Source organism: Salmo salar, chromosome ssa07 (genome assembly GCF_905237065.1).
Source record: "Salmo salar chromosome ssa07, Ssal_v3.1, whole genome shotgun sequence".
Lineage (NCBI taxonomy): Eukaryota > Metazoa > Chordata > Actinopteri > Salmoniformes > Salmonidae > Salmo > Salmo salar.
This window is the reverse complement of record NC_059448.1, coordinates 49,143,885-49,163,697: the sequence shown is the minus strand read 5'-3', so window position 1 is coordinate 49,163,697 and position 19,813 is coordinate 49,143,885. Positions and strand designations below refer to the sequence as shown.

The following is a 19,813-nucleotide window of genomic DNA, read 5'->3' as shown; positions in this document are numbered from 1 at the left end:
CTTTTAGAGACCGGGCTGATCTTCTTAGACACTGATGACGAAAATACAGTTGTGCCTTTTTATTCAAATGATGTATGTTGTGACATCGCATGTAGAACTACAATGCTATGGCTACACAATAATAAATGTCTCACGGTTGTAGCCTATGATTTTCCCGTCATTGGATTGACCTATTTTCACTCAGAGACATAGGCCTATTATGTTCACCAAGGCAAGACGTTTTGCCAAAACACAGCCTATTTTACAGATATGACAATATTTTGTAGGCTAGATAGTAGTGTAAATACATGTAGGCAAACTTGTGGTTCAATTTATTTATTCGCAGTGTCGTGACAATTTAAGATATGACAGTGACCAATGGTTCATCCGTAAAGGGAAATTCGTTATAAATGTCCTCAATCCATGACGCTCAAGACTAACCTATACAATTTCAATTTTTCCCCACATTTATATAATGTTGTGTGCGGGGCTGTAAAGTGCTCTGGGACGCACGTTTACTTTCGCTGTAGAGGGGTGTTTCAATTCCGCCGATTCTGTTGCAAACCGTTTCTTAAACGGAACGAACGTGGAGTGACTTGCCTAAATTTGTCCAACAGAAACTCGTTATAGTTTCCAAACGGAATGCAACTGTTTGGACTAATGATTACACCCCGGGCTTCAGACGGGTTAATGAGACAGCTGCTACACGTGACGGTTATATGGTTGTATAACGCAACAATATTTAGGTCAACGCGATTCTTGGTTGGCACGTGCACACTTACATAACGTCTCGTGCAGAGGTCTCGAATAACACTGAGGTGAGAGACAAAAAACATGTTCGAAAGAAGGGGAAAAATACCACTCGAATGAGTTTACTTATATATATGTATAGTAATTTGTCAGGTTGGACACGGATAATTACACGAGAAAGCAGTGCTGTCGTAGCCTATGTAGACAATCACTTTTCCCTCAAATACATGCAAAATTACACTTTGCAGCCTATAATTTTAGAGGATAAAATGAACAAATATTTGTGTTTCATGAATGTTTGTCCTACTTGCTCTGGGCCAGACTATATCCTACGAAACGAATGTGTGTGAATGCAATGGACAGTGTCCCCTTCACGGGTGGTTGAGTGAATGAATGCGAGTGTAGTGGTGATATAGGAGGAGACAGATTGACCTCTTCCGCGTTCTCCTGGAGTTGTGTCCTCATTATCCATGAGGCTACTTTATCCTTGCACGTGTAGGTCTACGTTTTTATATCTACCCCCTCCCAGCGTTAGTACAGAGAGAGAAGGAAAAAAGAAAGTACGTTTACAATCCCCCGCCTTTTCTACAGTAGGCTACTTCTACCACATTTAGGCTACACTACCACTTCCTCATGTTCTGCAGCGCCGGGCTGCTGCTGACCGGCTCCATCCATGTCCAAAGAGAATTTAGCCGCCGGCGGCAATGACGGGACCGCAGACAAACGAACAGGTACTGGTAGACCTACTTGTACCGCGTTCAAGACAACTTGGAACTCGGAAACTCGTAAACTGAGCTCCGGGTTTCACGTTTGAAAAGGATCAGAATCAACCAATAGGAGCCTCTACGCAAAAACCGTACGCTAATTTTCATTTGGAGGTTCTGATCTTTCGGGGTTGTCTTGAAAGCACCACGAGTGAGTTCTTTAGACTATGAGGTGATAATAGTTGATTGTAGTCGATGCTATGCGCGGGGTGGGATTTGAGGGGAGCTGTTTCTTTCGCTTTGAAAACAATTCTGGTTCTTCCCCAAAATGTAGGTCAGTAGATCAGTGGAGCAAACGCACACTCGAGGAAGTCCTGGGACGCGCTCGTGGAAATGTAATAATTTTGGCCATATTTGTGGCATTCTACCATGTAATTTCGCAGGTAGGAGTTGGCGTGATTTTATTACAATATGTGCATGGTGGAATTGTATTTATGGTAAACCTGGTGTAAAACTATGCAGCTGCTTTTTCATAGGCGGTCAATAGATCTTCTGTTCATCCCTTTGGTATTTTTTCCTAGACTAATAGTCTATGTCGGTTAGCCTGATAATCAAATAAAATGGCACCAATCACGTAATATATGCTTGGATAATGCTTGCACCATATCCTGTTCAGTCGTACGTATTGCCTAAACTGTGTTTTATATATGTGTTTGGGTAGCCTAAAGTCATAGCCTAGTTTACAGGTTTTCATTGTTGTAGAATTTCAATGTATCGCGGCAAGTTTGTACTTTTGGTGACGGAAATTTCCGATGTCTAAAGCATTCTGATGCATTGCCACATGTTCGTAAACTGATCTCCATGACCCCATTGTGTTTTTGGCCATGCATGGTAAAATGTTAAAGAATGTTTCCAAGAAGTGGGTTATGAAACCGTTTCCAAATTCTCAAGGTGGGTGGGTGGATTTATTGGAACGCAGCCCAAAACAATTATTGTACCTTCGCGAACGTGCAAGCTAGGCTAATATTCTGCATTCATGCTTAATAACACAATTTACCATTCTGTAATTTGACCATAACATCCAATAACGTACGTGTTATGAATGTAGTTTAATATGCTTTGAAAATAATACCTATTTGCAGCATAAAACATTAGTAAAAAATGTATAGGCCTGCCTGACACATTTTAATTGAGCCTATATGGTACATCAAATAGGCTAGCTGCGCTTTGGCCAATATGACTGTAGTAACTTGTTTAGGCTATTTAGGCCTGTGTTCAGTTATTTTGTAAAACACCTGAGCCTATAACTTGATCACTTTTCAACACAAGCTGCACGTGTCAAATATGAGGCAAACATTTTGACATTGGTTGACAATTCTTAATGGTGTTGTAGGCTTAACACTCAATTGCTGTAACAATATTTATTTATTTATTCCTGACGTAATAATTATTGCACTTAAATTAGTGCCAGACCTAAAGGTGTTGTAGGATGACAAACGTTACACAGGAATGGATAAAGAGGAAACAATGTGTTACATAGCCCTCTCAGTTAGGCAACCAATTGTTAAGACCATATTGCCAACAATCAACTGTACTTCACCTGAATAGCATAGATTCCTCCATTACAATATGTATTCCCTCTGTTTTGTATATTGAATAAACAAAATGTATTCTACTGTCAGCCCTCTTTCTTAGTATTGTACCTCATCTCATGTATGCATGTGTCCAACATGATATTGCCATTTTGCCTGGCCCCTAGTATTATTCAACACCAGTGCAGAGGTTGGTGTGGGGGTGGGGCGATTCCTGTGGGAGTGAAAGGGGAATGGCTCTCCTCAGATGAACTAGTCAGATTGGCCAGTGTGACTGGTGTAGAGTTGCCTTTCTTTTGTTGGCTTAAAAAGCAGCCAAAGATTGGATCTATTTTCAGATAATAAAAACTAGGCGGGACGGATTCGTCCCACCTACGTAACAGCCACTTGAAGCCTGTGGCGCGATTTTCAAAACCTTAAAAATCCTATTACTTCAATTTCTCAAACATATGACTATTTTACAGCTATTTAAAGACAAGACTCTCGTTAATCTAAACACACTGTCCGATTTCAAAAAGGCTTTACAACGAAAGCAAAACATTAGATTATGTCAGCAGAGTACCAAGCCAGAAATAATCAGACACCCATTTTTCAAGCCAGCATATAATGTCACCAAAACCCAGAAGACAGCTAAATGCAGCACTCACCTTTGATGATCTTCATCAGATGACAACCCTAGGACATTATGTTATACAATACATGCATGTTTTGTTCAATCAAGTTCATATTTATATCAAAAACCAGCTTTTTACATTAGCATGTGACGTTCAGAACTAGCATACCCCCCCGCAAACTTCCGGGGAATTCGCTAACATTTTACTAAATTACTCACGATAAACGTTCACAAAAAGCATAACAATTATTTTAAGAATTATAGATACAGACCTCCTCTATGCACTCGATATGTCCGATTTTAAAATAGCTTTTTGGTGAAAGCACATTTTGCAATATTCTAAGTACATAGCCCAGGCATCACGGGCTAGCTATTTAGACACCCGGCAAGTTTAGCACTCACCATAATCATATTTACTATTATAAAAGTTTGATTACCTTTTGTTGTCTTCGTCAGAATGCACTCCCAGGACTGCTACTTCAATAACAAATGTTGGTTTGGTCCAAAATAATCCATCGTTATATCCGAATAGCGGCGTTTTGTTCGTGCGTTCCAGACACTATCCGAAATGGTAAAGAAGGGTCGCGCGCATGGTGCAATTCGTGACAAAAAAATTCTAAATATTCCATTACCGTACTTCGAAGCATGTCAACCGCTGTTTAAAATCAATTTTTACGCCATTTTTCTCGTAGAAAAGCGATAATATTCCGACAGGGAATCTCCTTTTCGGCAAACAGAGGAAAAAATCACAAAGGCGGGGGCGGTCGGGTCACGCGCCTAAGCCCAGTGTCCCTTGATCGGCCACTTGAGAAAGGCGATAATGTGTTTCAGCCTGGGGCTGGGATGACGACATTCTGTTTTTTCCCGGGCTCTGAGCGCCTATGGACGACGTAGGAAGTGTCACGTTAGAGCAGAGATCCTTAGTAAAAGATAGAGATGGAAAAGAAGTTCAAGAAATGGTCAGACAGGCCACTTCCTGTAAAGGAATCTCTCAGGTTTTGACCTGCCATTTGAGTTCTGTTATACTCACAGACACCATTCAAACAGTTTTAGAAACTTTAGGGTGTTTTCTATCCATATGTAATAAGTATATGCATATTCTAGTTACTGGGTAGGAGTGGTAACCAGATTAAAGCGGGTATGTTTTTTATCCAGCCGTGTCAATACTGCCCCCTAGCCCTAACAGGTTAAATTAAGTGAAGTGTAAAGCTCAGATTCCTATGAAAGAAAATGTGCAAACACAAGGAGGTATGATTAGCCATTAATGATTAACCCATAATTCATTCTAGGCTTTTACATGTAAGATTGATGAAGAAGTTTGTGCAGGACAACTTCACTGGAACCTCCCTTTTTCCATGAGGGGGCGGGGTTCTGATGGGGAGATGAGAATAAAGTGCATAATGTAAACCTGGACACTAATAACTAGCCTATCGGGTCTCTACAATTTTCTACAAGAATAATATAGAATTTGAACAGAGAAAGATGTGTGTAATGTAAACAAGGGTACTTATACTAATTACTATCTTATCAGGTAATAAACTACATGCGTTTTTTTCAGTGAATATAATAGGGAATCTGAACTCGGATACTCACAACTCACCAATACTGCCATAACTAGATACTGCCTTAACTTCATACTACCATAATGGCGTACTGCTTTAACTAGATACTGCCATAACAATATTCTGCCAGAGCCTTATACTGCCATAACATCATACTGCTGTGCTGTCTAATCAACTTTTAGACATGAATGTTCTAGTTGTACCATAGACCCTATCGACACACCGGGGTTCTTGTGTGAGAGCGTCAGGTAAGTAGTGAGGGATAGTGGAGGTTGATTAGGAGGCACCAGCACCAGTAGAACTAGCCACAGGAAGCTCATCTGATGAGGGAGAGTCCTTTTGAGGGTCCATTTATATGGCTGTGACTGCCAGGGTCTTCATCATTATCATCATCAGCTGAAGACTTTGACCAAGGGAGTAGTGCGATCCTCACCACATTTATCCAGCCAGGAGAGAGCATCATCCATGGAAGGTTCAGCGGCTGCATTATCGAGCTCCAGTGCACAGCCTTCTCACTCATTCACACATGCCTCACTTGCCATGCAGTCATCTCTTAGGAAGCCAGGACCAGAAGTGTAATTTTGTGTATCATTCAAGGTGATTCAATTGACCTGGTTTCTGCACCACCCACTCATATCCTGCACAACCAGTGAACTTGTTGATGTCTGGTTGTCAGTTGTCAGTGAGTTTGCGTTTCCCTCTGCATCTCCTATTAGCGTCAAGAACTGGATCAACATTTAAGAAGAGTACTGTCAATTGTTTCTTTCAGAGAACAGAAATTAGTTTCTGCTTGTATCCCAATCCCCCCCAAGACACACACACCCTAAGGGGTCGGAAGCACTCTGAGCATTTAAGGGTTAACTGCTTTGCTCAAAGTCACAACAGCAGGAGATGACATGGAGAGAGGCTGGCCTATCCAGGAAATGACTGCTGCTTATTTTCCAGGGGTTGCTCTGGTCCCCTGATGAACTTTGATCCAAACTGGGTCAACCAAACGGATGTGTAGCACAACCATTTCCCCACATAACTACCTAATTGTATTTGATATGACATTATCTTCCCCTTAAGTTAGTTACTGCAAAATAGCGATCTTCACTCTTCTATTTACAATTGTGTTGGATTTTATGAAATGTATGATGTTCTAATTTATATCCATTTTCAGTTAATAAATGTTAATGTACATTCTAAATTTACCTCAACCCTGAGCTGCTCACTGTCTTAGTCAAACATCCAAAAGCCACCATGTTTCTACTTGATTGGGCAACAAACTTTGTCAGATTTGTCTTAACTATTTTCATGAAAATGGAAAAATAAATGGAGATTAACCCTACATGATGATACAACTACAGAATTAGCTAGATGATTAAAATTACCGTAGTTCCACTACCACCTGTGGAATATTTCCACTTGTTTTGCTTTTATGATACTACAGTTTCTCATGCTTGGTGAGATGCCTGCAGGAAAAGGAAGAGAGGGAGGACAGGGCTGGAATATTTTTCTGCATTCCACCTCTGTCAGAAATGACCCCAAAATTCCTAGACATAGCCTAGGTTAGTTCATTATTCGTAAAAATGTGTTAGCATTAGAATCCCAAAAGATCTTCCCCCTTTTAAACAATATTTCATATAAAATATCGCCGCTTAAAGTATAATGGGGAGTTGTGCAGGAAGTAGGTCAATGTTACAGCATTATATAAGCAGTGCAGTAAGGGATAGCAGAAACCATCACGTGCCCCATGCTGGGGGGAAACTGGGATAAAGCCAGTGGTTAGACGCCCTCTTATGGTGACTTTTACTAGCTACATGGAAACTCACCACGTGCTGCGTGACAGCCGGGAGAAACTGGTGTCTGGTAGGCTGATTTAGGTTGGAGAGTTCATTCACCTCACCTGCCAGGTTTATGGCTTTCAAGATGACTAGTTACAAGCTGGAAGGCCATTTCCAGTTAGCTGAACTTAACTTAAACTAATTTACACTGAGGAACATTTGTCAATGGCTTACAATTGAGAGTTTATTTACAGTCCTCTCAAGTGGATGTTAGTTAGTGCATACACACTTATCATGTGACTGATCACAACAAGAACATTTATATTTATAAGATTGTTTAAAATTATTTTTCTTTTTAAACTTTTTACACAATATTAAGTTACACTCCCAGGCAGCTTGTAATGATACAAAGTTCCAACCATGTGTATGGGACGCTTGAGGTCAACATCCATTGAGTTGGTATTTGTGCCATCTTCTGGGGAAAGCAAGTAACTGCAAGCATTCGTTATTTTATTTTCTCAGTCCTCAGTTGAGGGTTTCAGTTGAGGATCGGGATATGTGAATGTTCTTTTTCAACATTGGCAAATATAAAAATCGGGGATTAAACAAAACACCAAATTTTGTCTCTAGGCCTCCATAAGGGTGTCAGTGCTACAATAATGCATTGCATTTGACCGTGGATGAATTACAAATTATGAAAAATCAAAACTAATGTGTCAGTTTTGTATGGTTCTTGTGCCTGTTATTTAGGACCCTTGCAGTTAGGAGAAACCAAAAGCCTTCCTGTTTCTCGGCCTGACGTGATAACACCCCACCTGGAAAGAGCCTTGCATGATGCCATAACCCCCCACCTGGCAGGAGCCATGCCAATCCAAGAGCTGTCTAGGAAACGGAAGGGGGATGTAGACAACAGGTAAGAGCAGAGAGACCTCACCTTTCACAAAGTAGCATAAAAATAACAAAATTCTAATTTTTGTCTCTTACCCGGTGGACTTACAGGGAAGATGGTGATGCTCAAGTGGAGGAGGAACAGAGCAGGTATTTGAAGATTCTTTAGTAATGAATTTTATTTCAGCACTAATCTTGGCAAGATCGCTCAGGGCCAGGCCAAGTGTTGAAATTAATCATTTTAAATAATCAAATATATTTCCCATTCCAATTCAGATCGGAAGACGATGATCAACAGGTGAAAATGAAATGCTTCAGGTAAGAGCCTGGGCATACATATTCATTTGGTATATTGAAAGGGAGTTAAAGGCCGAATGCAGCCGTTTAAAAAAATCTCAATATCAAATCATTTCTGGGTAACAATTAAGTACCTTACTGTGATTGTTTTCAATGAAAATGGTCAAAAAGAAACAAAAATCGCTTCTTAGCAAGAGCAGTTTCTCAAGCAAGAATTTCACTAGGACTGTCTGGGAGTGGTCTGAGCGGGGAGGGGAAAACTGAAAAACGGTTTGGAACTCTCTTATTGGTCTCTTAACTAATTTATCGCCCGGTGATGTCACCAGGCAGGCCAAAACTCCATCCCACCAAAATTGGCTGAAATTTCAGGCGGTCATTTCAAACAGCTCTTACACTAAAATGACATTATCATAATTTTCACAATATCACAGTATTATTCAAACCTCATGTTGTGAAAATATATATAAAACACAGGAAAATCACATTTTTGACTGCACTGGCTTTAAAAAAAACAGGAGGATACTTTAATATTATATATAACCTAATACTCTAATACTACAGTTGAAGCTGGTGGTATGATGCGAATGACCACATCAACGTAACACCAATAATAACAATAACACACACTTTCATGTGTTGTTGCTTTTATAAATGATATCATGCTGACTTGATAGCAACCCATCAGACACCTGTATACTTAAGTGTGTGAGATATATGCGAGAGAGACAAATAAGTGTATTTGTGCCCTCACTCAAAGGGAGCCACATAGCCAAATTGAAAAGCGGCGGAGGGACAAAATGAACACCCTTATCGACGAGCTGTCAGCCATGATCCCCTCCTGTAACCCCATGGCCAGAAAGCTTGACAAACTCACTGTACTGCGAATGGCTGTGCAGCACCTCAAAGCCCTGAAAGGTAGGCCTCATCATCCCTAAACTATCCTTACAACACAGTACCAAACCAGGCAATCTGTGCAGCACCACACATCTCTTTAAGGTAGGTCTCATGAAGCTATGCAGTTAGATCCTAGGACACAGGATGGCGGCAAAATACATAGCTGTGCACAAATAGCTTGGTTCATTGCTGATAATATACAGTACCAGTCAAAAGTTTGGACACGCCTACTCATTCAAGGGTTTTTCTTTATTTGTACTATTTCTACTACATTATAAAGTAATAGTGAAGACATCAAAACTATGAAAAACACATGGAATCATGTAGTAACCAAACAAGTGTTAAACAAATCAAAATATATTTTATATTTGAGATTCTTCAAAGTAGCCACCCTTTGCCTTGGTGACAACTTTGCATACTCTTGGCATTCTCTCAACCAGCTTCATGAGGTAGTCACCTGGAATGCATTTAAATTAACAGGTGTGCCTTGTTAAAAGTTAATTTGTGGAATTTCTTTCCTTCTAACTGCGTTTGAGCAATTCAGTTGTGTTGTGACAAGGTAGAGGTGGTATACAGAAGATAGCCCTATTTGGTAAAAGACCAAGACCATATTATGTCAAGGACAGCTCAAATAAACAAAGAGAAATGACAGTCCATCATTACTTTAAGACATGACGGTCAGTCAATGCAGAAAATGTCAAGAACTTCAAGTGCAGTCGCAAAAACCATTGAGTGCTATGATGAAACTGGCTCTCATGAGGACCGCCACAGGAAAGGAAGACCCAGAGTTACCTCTGCTGCAGAGGATAAGTTCATTAGAGTTAACTGCACCTCAGATTGCATCCAAAATAAATGCTTCACAGAGTTCAAGAAACAGACACATCTCAACATCAACTGTTCAGAGGAGCCTTCATGGTCGAATTGCTGCAAAGAAACAACTATTAAAGGACACCAATAAGAAGAAGAGACTTGCTTGGGCCAAGAAACACGAGCATTGGACATTAAACTGGTGGAAGTCTGTCCTTTGGTCTGATGAGTCCAAATTTGAGATTCTTGGATTTTAACCGCCGTGTCTTTGTGAGACGCAGAGTAGGTGAAAGGATGATCTCCGCGTGTGTGGTTCCCACCATGAAGCATGGAGGAGGAGGTGTGATGGTGTGGAGGTGTGTTGCTGGTGACACTGTCAGTGATTTATCTAGAATTCAAGGCACACTTATCCAGCATGGCTACTACAGCATTCTGCAACGATACGCCATCCCGTCTGATTTGCGCACAGTGGGATTATCATTTGTTTTTCAACAGGACAATGACCAAAAACAAAACACCAGTCTGTGTAAGGGCTATTTGACCATGAAGGAGAGTGATGGATTGCTGCATCAGATGACCTGGCCTCCACAATCCCCCGACCTCAACCCAATTGAGATGGTTTGGGATGAGTTGGACCTCAGAGTGATGGAAAAGCAGCCAACAAGTGCTCATGTTATGTTGGAACTCCTTCAAGACTGTTGGAAAAGCATTACAGGTGAAGCTGGTTGAGAGAATACCAAGAGTGTGCAAGGCTGTCATCTAGGAAAAGGGTGGCTACTTTGAAGAATATATTTTGATTTGTTTAACACTTTTTTTGTTTACTACACGATTCCATGTGTTATTTCATAGTTTTGATGTCTTCACTATTATTCTACAATGTAGGAAATAGTAAAAGTAAAGAAAAACCTTTGAAGGAGTTTGTGTGTCCAAACTTTTGACTGGTGTTGTATAAAGATTTCATATTCATGTGTATTTTTAACTCAAATTATGATGTTGAGCTCCTAAGGGACAGGTACAACACAGACTAACAGCTCAGTGCTGTGTTCGTCTCATCAGCAGGTGCCAGCAGCTCCTTTACTGACGTTAACTACAAACGCAAGCCTTCCTTTCTGCCTCAGGATGATCTCAAGCACCTGGTGCTCACGGTAGGCCGCCCTTCATTCTGTCTCAATCTCTTTCTCCAATCAACCAAAATCAATCCCATTTGGTATTGTGGCAGCAGTCACAACAGTGGGGTAGGATTATGTGGTGTGTCGATTTATAGTTTTTGTGTGTTGGGTCTACTAGGCTCCAAAAATAACAGAGAATTTGGGAAATATTTGGGATATGGGAAATATATTAACCAATAATAAAGTGGTCTAGGGTTATTCCTTTATGATTACAATAATGAGGTCAAACTACAATTGGTTTTTATTTTCAAAGTGCCGATTTTTATCCAAAGTTATGAGAGTGTGGTGGACATGTTTCTTCTTCAGACTTTAAGTCTACACTTTATGTTATGGACAGTACCACAGGTATACCCTCTGGGTTTGCTACAGTATTTTTCCATTCAGTCGCTAACTAACTTTACTCTGGGAATTCCCTAATTAGAAAAGGATGTGTCAACTGCTCAATTCAATGTAGAATTAAATATAGAAGTAGCCAGTTCTTTCCCCTCGCGTGGAGTGTTCTGTTGTTGTCGTTGGGAAAGGAGGACCAAAATGCAGCAGGTGTGCGGTTGCTCATCTTGAACTTTTATTAGACTCAAAATGGACACCAAAATAACAAACTCACGATCACCGAAGTCTTCTCAGGCTCATACACGCTAGACAAGAAACAATCTCCCACAAAACCTACACCAAACAATTACCCATATATAGGACTCTCAATCAGAGGCAACGAGGAAGCACCTGCCTCCAATTGAGAGTCCCAACCCCCCCATTAACCTAACATAGAAATACACTCACTCGACTAAACATAGAAATACCTAAACATAGAACATAAACCAAAACCCGTAAATAATAAATCAAACGCCCTTCAACAAACACACCACCCCGAACCACATAAAACAAATACCCTCTGCCACGTCCTGACCAAACTACAATAACAATTAACCCTTATACTGGCCAGGACGTGACAGTTGTATAACCTTTGCCAGCTCTGATCTCCCACAAGTGTGCATGTTTGTCACACAGTCTGCCATTTTAGAGTAAACAGAGAGAGTGGATACACACTGATGGTTTCAAAGTACTGTAGCAGTGTCAGTGTTTTCATGGACCCAGATTGAAATATATTGAGGTCGTGCCGTGTCTCATTTCCCCAGGCTGCAGATGGGTTCCTGTTCGTGGTGAGTTGTGACAGGGGGAAGATCCTCTTTACCTCAGAATCCGTCTCCAAGTTCCTCAACTACAGTCGGGTCAGTGAACTGGTTATACTTAAGCAATAAAGCCCGAGGGGATGTGGTATACGGTCTGATATACCACGGCTTTCAGCCAATCAGCATTCAGGGCTCAAACCACCCAGTTTATAATATACAATAAGCCGGTCTGGCAGTCTTGATTTACTACTTAATTCTAAATTGAGCTAATTATTGAGGTGGATTCCAACAATGTCCCCATCACTCAATCCTATCTATTATCCACTTAAATACTCTCAATGACAACTTTAGGAAGAGGTCATTACTTAAGTGTTATTCCGTTCATTTAGTTCCATGGTTTGGTTTTCTTTGGCCATTTGTAACAGGCACCCCATGCCCCTACCACTCTCATTGATTTTTAGCTAGCGGTGGCTAAAGTTAGCAGACGTTTGTAGTGGCTGTCTAAAGAAAACTGAACCATGGATTATATTTTCTCCTGGCCCATTGACTACTTACAGGGTAACATTAAATTGTAAAATACTGAAATTATCTTTTAGTGCCTTGTAATTTCTGTACCATAGTAAAGTTATACCTGAATCTGTTTCATACTTTATATTGTGGAGGTGATGCTTGAAGTGGAGACCGGATGTTTAACCAGAAAGTTCAGGTGGTTCTGAAGTGGGGATCTGAATCAGTTGTTTACCCTAGTTCAGAACTATAGTTGGCTAGCTTGCTAGCGCACACAAAATTTGGTTCCGGGTTCTGAGATTAATAGTTTGGTTCTGATAATTAAAGTGCTGTTTTTGTTTACAGTTGGAACTAATTGGACAGAGTCTTTTTGATTATGTCCACCCGAAGGACATTAGTAAAGTGAAAGAGCAGCTGTCAGCTTCAGGATTATACCCTCGCGAACGGCTCATAGATGCCAAAAGTAAGTCTGCAAAGACTTTATTTAAATGTATCTGATGCTGGGATTTCCATATCTATTTCTCTCTGTGTTCTGATTTGTCTGTGTCTTGTTGAGATGTAGTTAAAGCTATGTCACCACTATAACGGTATTACTTTAAAGAAAGTTGCAGCTTTTATCTCAGTTCTATTAGCACAGGGGAAAGAGCAGAGAGCCTGGGTTCTGTTTGTTCTTGCTTTACTGGTTTCCACTTTGCCCTCGTTCGCTTTTGAGGTCACAAATTCGTACTTTTTATATTCTGTCTTCAATGTGTTTTTTAAATATTTGTAATATAATATGATGTTGTTGGATCATGGGCTCTGCTGGTTCTTTAGCAGGGTTACAGGTGCAGGACCGTCCTGTGGGAGCAGTTCATCTGTGTACAGGGGCATGGCGCTCCTTCTTCTGCCGCATGAAGCACAGCAGAACAGTTATGAAGACAGAAGACAAAACCATCCAGCCCAGCAGCTCCAAGAAGAAGGGTGAGAGAGCCATGCAGAGAGAACTTCACTAAATACATCGTAGGAGCAGAGAGAAACGTGGTGGTCATCAACCCAGAAGCACAATTTATTTTTCTTGATTCCACCTCACTAAGGTTAGCCCTGATAGGGCCATGATTGGAATTGCGTGTGGGGGTTAAATGTAAACACGTGTTTTATGTACACTGTCTCCCCCTGTAGAGTCTCAACGATACTGCACTGTCCATTGCACTGGTTACATGCGGAGTTGGCCTTCCACCCAGCTGGATACTGAGAGCGACGATAACGAGTTCTCCCATCTGTCCTGCCTGGTCGCTGTGTGCCGCGTTCACCCTAACAATGCCTGTCAGCCCTCACTAGAGGTTAAGGTCAAACCCACCCAGTTTGTCACTCGCTTTGCAATTGATGGCAAGTTCACCTTCGTGGACCAACAGTAAGTTGTGCCTCTTACCCCCTCCACAAACCTTTTTGCGATTTTTGCTCATTATTACATATTCTTGGCAAGTGTTGGCATAATTTTGAACCAATACTGTTCATAAGGGGGCATTGTGGGCATATCCTTCACCTGATGAAAAACACTGGGAGGAAAATAAAACTGAATCTATACCCTGTGAAAGTAACCGCCCCTTTCGTTTTACTTCTGGATCAAGTCCGCTAATCTTTTGAACAGGCTTAACGATTATATAATCAAATTCGTAATATATATATATACAATTATATTTGTTTTTACTGAGTTTTTGCACTTAAGACCATTGCGATATGTTTTTGCCCATTGAAGACCATTCAAAAAGCCTACAAAAGTTTAAAAACTACAAGGCTGAGGGGCAGTTACTTCCTGGTAACTTTCATAGCGTATTGTTCTCAGTTTTTTGTTCATATTCGATCTCTTTCAGCTGAGTTGAGTATGTTTTGATACATACTGTAATGTTAGCCAAGGCTACGGTAAGTTAAATTGGCCTTGGCTAACATTACAGTTATATCCTGGGTAACCCAACCTGTGCTTGTATTAACAGCGAAAGAAAGAAACAAATAAAGAGAAAAGCAATGACGTTGGTTAAGGCAGGCCTGGCAGGCAGTCATCTTGGATAGGGTTTGCCATGGCACCCCCTACCCATACCACAGTGGCTGTAAGTGTAATGGGGTTACCCCAAGTTTTCCGGCAACTGGTCTGAATGCATTCCAAGTGAGACAATATACCCCTCGAAGAGATGGCTGTACTGATTATTTCAAGAGATGGCAACAGTACAATACTAGTACTATTGGTTTGAAATACAGATTATGAATTGAAAAATGTTTACTTGGAACATTGTGTTGGAAATATTATTTTTCGCATAGTAAAAGCATGTCAAGGTAAAGACCTTTTTACTTATCGGTTGTCAAATAGTTAGCTCCATTTCACAACAGGAGCCCTATAACGTATGTGAATTTGTTATTGTGACCCAGGCTGTCCTAAAATGTAACACTGGTGGTGAGATCTTCTGACCAACAGCAGAGAGTGCATTGAACGCGTCAGTCCAATTTGATTTATGTTTACAGTATAATTCATATTATCTGTAAGTAGTTTTCTTTTTGTTGCTTTTGAGTGAGATTCATTCTACTTTGGCATTTCATCCCAATTCAGAGAACAAGAACCCAGCTCACTTTACCGTGGTCAAATGTTTGACAACCATTCCATTTACTCTTTTCCATAGAAACAGAAAGGCTGCATCATGTATATTGATGATTATAGTTAGTATTTATTGTGCCATTCTGAAATGATGTACATAGTTAGAGCTGGTAAGTTGACAGAAGATATCAACCTGGGACTGTAGTAGGTTTAGAGAGAATAACAGCCTCCTTGTCTCTGTCCTTCAGAGCCACCACTGTTCTGGGCTACTTGCCACAGGAACTACTGGGGACGTCTTGTTATGAGTACTTCCACCAGGACGACCTGCAACACCTCGCAGAGACACACAGGAAAGGTAATGGAGAATAGTTTGGTTGTCTTGTGTATCTACGTATAGGTGAGAATCATATGTTCTCCAGATGTGCAAGGTGCTCAAACAGATATGAATTATATTTCGGTTGCACTTTATTTCGGGTTATAGAAGATTACCAGGTTCTTATTTTCGTCGCATGGTAAAATGGTGATTACACCATGAGTGTAATGCATCACCTGTGCAGTACTTGTTTTTTATTGGGGGGGGATTCATGAATAAAACAAGCACATTGCAGTGATAGAAGTGGCATTTTGTGTCTCAACAGTTCTCCGCAGTAAAGAGAAGATTGAGACCAGCTGCTACAAGTTCAAAACAAAACATGGCTCCTTGGTCATGCTTCAAAGTCAGTGGTTTAGTTTTATAAACCCGTGGACCAAAGAAATTGAGTTTATTGTGTCAACAAACCGAGTTTTGTAAGTGCCTTTTCACATTAGGTCTAGATTGTGGGTTGAACAATCTATAATGATATTCAGTAAAATACATTTCATTTAATAATCTGCTTCGAATCAAGACACAAGTTCAGTCAAAATTGTCCCATTTTGGACCCAAAATGTAGCTGTTGTTCGAGAGTCCTCAGCGTTGTACTAATGACATCATACAATGGATGTACAATCATTTATCGTCTGTACCCTCTCCACACACAGGGGACCCAGTCACACAGAAGCTGAACAGCCGAGCAGCTCCAAGCTGTTGGACGGTAAGGAAAGGAATATTTGTCCTGGTCATTCTGGATGTTGTTTGGGTGTGTGGACCGACCTCAGCTCACTGTCCTGACCCCTCCCTCTGTTACAGAAGAGAGCAAACGTACTATCCTTATCCCTGGCATCTCCAGTGGCATGGCCACTATGATCTACGCTGGCAGCATAGGGACCCAGATAGCAAACGAGCTCTTGGACTCCAACAGGTGTGTTGCGTGTATCACGACATTGTTTTACCACCAGGAGGAAGCTGGTACTTGTACAGTCGGCTTACATTGTTTTATTGGCACACGACCTTGAATATTTTGTTACATTAGTCCTGCTTTCTTTCACCGCCAAAATGTCTCTGTTGCATAGACGATGTCTCTGTGTCTGTGCAGGGTCAATTGTTCTCCATCGAATGGAACCTCCAGTCCCTTCTGTCCACCTCAGGACAGGTTTCCAATGGTCTCCTCTCATGCCAACGTGAGTCACCTTACCTACCTCACCTCTCATCCTACAGTGTCTTTAGAGCCCTAGGCAGTAGTTGCACGTTTACTATATATTTCTTTTACTATTTTCATTACGGCATAAAGGGAGAGAGTATGGTGTTTTTTACATGCAGGTCTCAACCATAACCACTTGAGGTCTCCCTATGAACACATGCCTTGCATAGATTAAAAACGTTTAAACTGATTGTAATATTTTGATGTACTTTAACTTATCAATAACCGGGGTAAATATTACACCTCTTAATAATAGTTGCGCTTGAAGAGTTTTGTAAATGGAACGTTGTATCAAAACATCTATAGAGCAAAGATGTTCTGTATTATTATGTAGCCACTTGTCCTCTTGCAGATGCCAAATGAGGAGGTGACTGACTCAGATACAGTGAGCAAGCCTAGATTACAGTCTGCTTCAAAGGGGGCCACATACGCTGGCAGCAACACACATATGGACACAGGTAGTTACCATTCAAAATCCTATACAAAGTCATCTTAGAAGCAATGCATTTACATGATCTTTCATTTACCTAGACTGTTATCAATCAGACGGTTTTAAGTGTATGTTTGGGTTACTTAGTTATACTTAGAGTTATCCTTGGTTAGCATATGACTAACATAACTTTGTGTATTGGTCGATTTTGATGACAGCCCGTTCTCCCCCAGGAGAGAGCTCCCAGATGGACCTGGACAGCATGGTGGGACCAGGCCTCGGTATCCTGAGCAACGACGAGGCTGCCATGGCCGTCATCATGAGCCTGCTGGAGACTGATGCCAACCTGGGGGACGCAGTAGACTTTGACAACATGCACTGGTCTCACTAGTAGAGATTCAAATGCCATGAATTCAGGAGAAGAATTTAGATTCTAATTCAAGAATTGAAAAATTATATTTATTCTTATCTACATTACTTCTTTTATTTATTTAAGCATTTTCAAAGAGGATTTCATTCAATTCCTGAATTGTGATTTCAATTCACTTCCAGAATTGAAATGGAATTGACCCCCAACTCCATCAGTCCTAAACTCTGTAGTTTTTGGTTAGACAAACTCCATCCAGGGACTATTTTCATGTGCTCTGCTACCAAGGAAACAGATTTATGTGCCTCTGAGGGACTTCTACAGCTCTCTGTTCAAGTTTCAGTAAGAGAAATCCAGCCTGCTCTAAAACCAGCAAACTCTTTGGTGGGTTACACAGCTGGTTCAATTGGTGGGGATTTTTTTGATCAATGTTTCAATGTAACTGAATGTGTTCTAAAACCACCCGAGTTTGCCTGTATCTGGGGGGGTCACAGATCGATAGCAGTTCGGTACTCTTGGGGTTCCCGCCGGTGCGAAAGTGATCAAGTCAAATTCCAAGGTAGTGGACGGAGGCATAGGTTAATCAATTGCAAAGTATATTAACTCTGAACACTTATCACTTGTGTGAATAACTTGAAATGAAACATTACAAACGTGTCTTCACTCAAATTGTCATTGTCTATTATTACAAAGTGAAGTTGTATATTGTTCTGTGTTTTTGCTCTTGCATTGTAGGCTTCTGTGTAGGTGTCTATTGTAAAGACAGCAGCATTACTTTTTCTGAAGTCACTCGAGGTAGAGCTGCTTCTCTTGAAATATTTTTATTTACACTGGAACAGAACACCCTTAAGATGCACCTGCAGGGATGTAATGGAGGCTAAACGCACAGAAACACCTTTTTATTTTGTGAAAAGCATTTACACATTTATTCCGCAACGTTGGCGTTGTTAGCAATAGCATGTGCTTTGCCTATCCTAGAGGAACACAATGGAAATAAGCTCTCAGGCTTTATTGTGTTTTGTCCTCAATGGTTTTAAATATCTGTTCTTCAACTTTTTAATTATAAAATAAAATACGAACTGCCCATCATCACAACCAGCGTTCAGCGCTTACCCACTTTAATCTTTTACCACTACATCCCTGTGCATCTGCCTTATACAAACACATCCTAGTTTGTTTGAAATGTGGAGGTGTGAAACTAATCCAGACAAGGAAAATAATGCTTGCGCACAACCTTTTGATCCTCGCTTCAGCAAACTATTGCGAAAGCCTCTTTAGTCCCAGAACCAATCTCAATACCGTGTCTGCTTTTGCTATGAACAGAGCATTACTTTCTCTCTGTGTGAAGTTTGCACACCTTCCAAATACTTAAAATCCAAGTGCTTGAAAATAAATGAAGTCTGTGTTGCTGGAATTCAATCTAAATGCACTGTACATTTTGTTCTGCAATTTTGGTTGCAGAACAAAATGAGGGACAAAAGGGAGAAATATCAGTGAATCCATAAAGACTTGAATTGTAATGTCTGTGTGCACTCCTGCAGTGTTGATTATTATTACACTTTTTGGGTGAGGGAAGATCATGGCTTCATGTGCAAAGAATCAAGTAATCTGGCACAGAAAAGCACATTAATAAGCTGCATGTCAAACTTTGATATACTTTGGCTCTGACCAATGCACCCATGCAATGCAATTAAACATTAAAAACAAATCTGAACCCATTAACAAAGTTTAATATGAAACTTATGTTTTTATCTTGAAAGTTTGTAAACGTCATTTATAGGCATGACTTAAATATAGAACATCTGGAAACTGCATTTCAACTCAGATGGAATATAAAAAAATATGTATGTGAATGCAATAGTTATCAAGTGTAATTGTCCCTAGGAGTACTATGATCCTTACACTACCCTCTTCCTTTAGAAAGTGAGTCCCTCTGCTTCACTCTCACAAGTCCCTTGTGCCCGTACTGATGGGAAATCATTTTTATGACCTCTCAGCAGCGCTATCCCACTTCTGACACCCAGTGTAGTTAATTCAGGGGGTACCGACCAAGATTCGATCCCGGTCCCTGTGACTGTCAGTTCAACACCTTAGCCAATACTGTATGTCATCCATAGAGATTCATATTTGTTGACTTAACAGAGAATTTAAAAATAATTGTCTCAGTTGGTAGAGCATGGCGTTTGCAACACCAGGATTGTGGGTTTGATCCCCGGGCCACTCATACCTAAAATATATGCAA

General features: G+C 40.6%; 1 protein-coding gene across 9 annotated transcripts; it reads left to right on the top strand.

The window, feature by feature from the left end:
* Positions 1-1,178: 1,178 nt before the first annotated feature.
* LOC106609509 (aryl hydrocarbon receptor nuclear translocator-like protein 1) lies at positions 1,179-19,293 on the top strand. 9 transcript variants are annotated; one of them, XM_014208402.2, is made up of 17 exons: positions 1,179-1,460; positions 7,717-7,879; positions 7,966-8,004; positions 8,131-8,172; positions 8,909-9,066; positions 10,912-10,997; positions 12,155-12,247; positions 13,001-13,118; positions 13,469-13,615; positions 13,814-14,045; positions 15,467-15,573; positions 15,857-16,004; positions 16,236-16,288; positions 16,384-16,495; positions 16,670-16,754; positions 17,127-17,232; positions 17,423-19,293. In XM_014208402.2, the coding sequence occupies exons 1-17, from the start codon at positions 1,403-1,405 to the stop codon at positions 17,593-17,595; spliced, it is 1,920 nt and encodes a 639-aa protein (XP_014063877.1). In that variant the 5' UTR covers positions 1,179-1,402; the 3' UTR covers positions 17,596-19,293. The 9 variants fall into 9 exon arrangements, with proteins under 9 accessions (XP_014063877.1, XP_014063878.1, XP_014063879.1 ...); XM_014208403.2 differs by having other exon boundaries at positions 10,909-10,997; positions 13,472-13,615; XM_014208404.2 differs by having other exon boundaries at positions 10,909-10,997; positions 17,438-19,293.
* Positions 19,294-19,813: the final 520 nt, after the last annotated feature.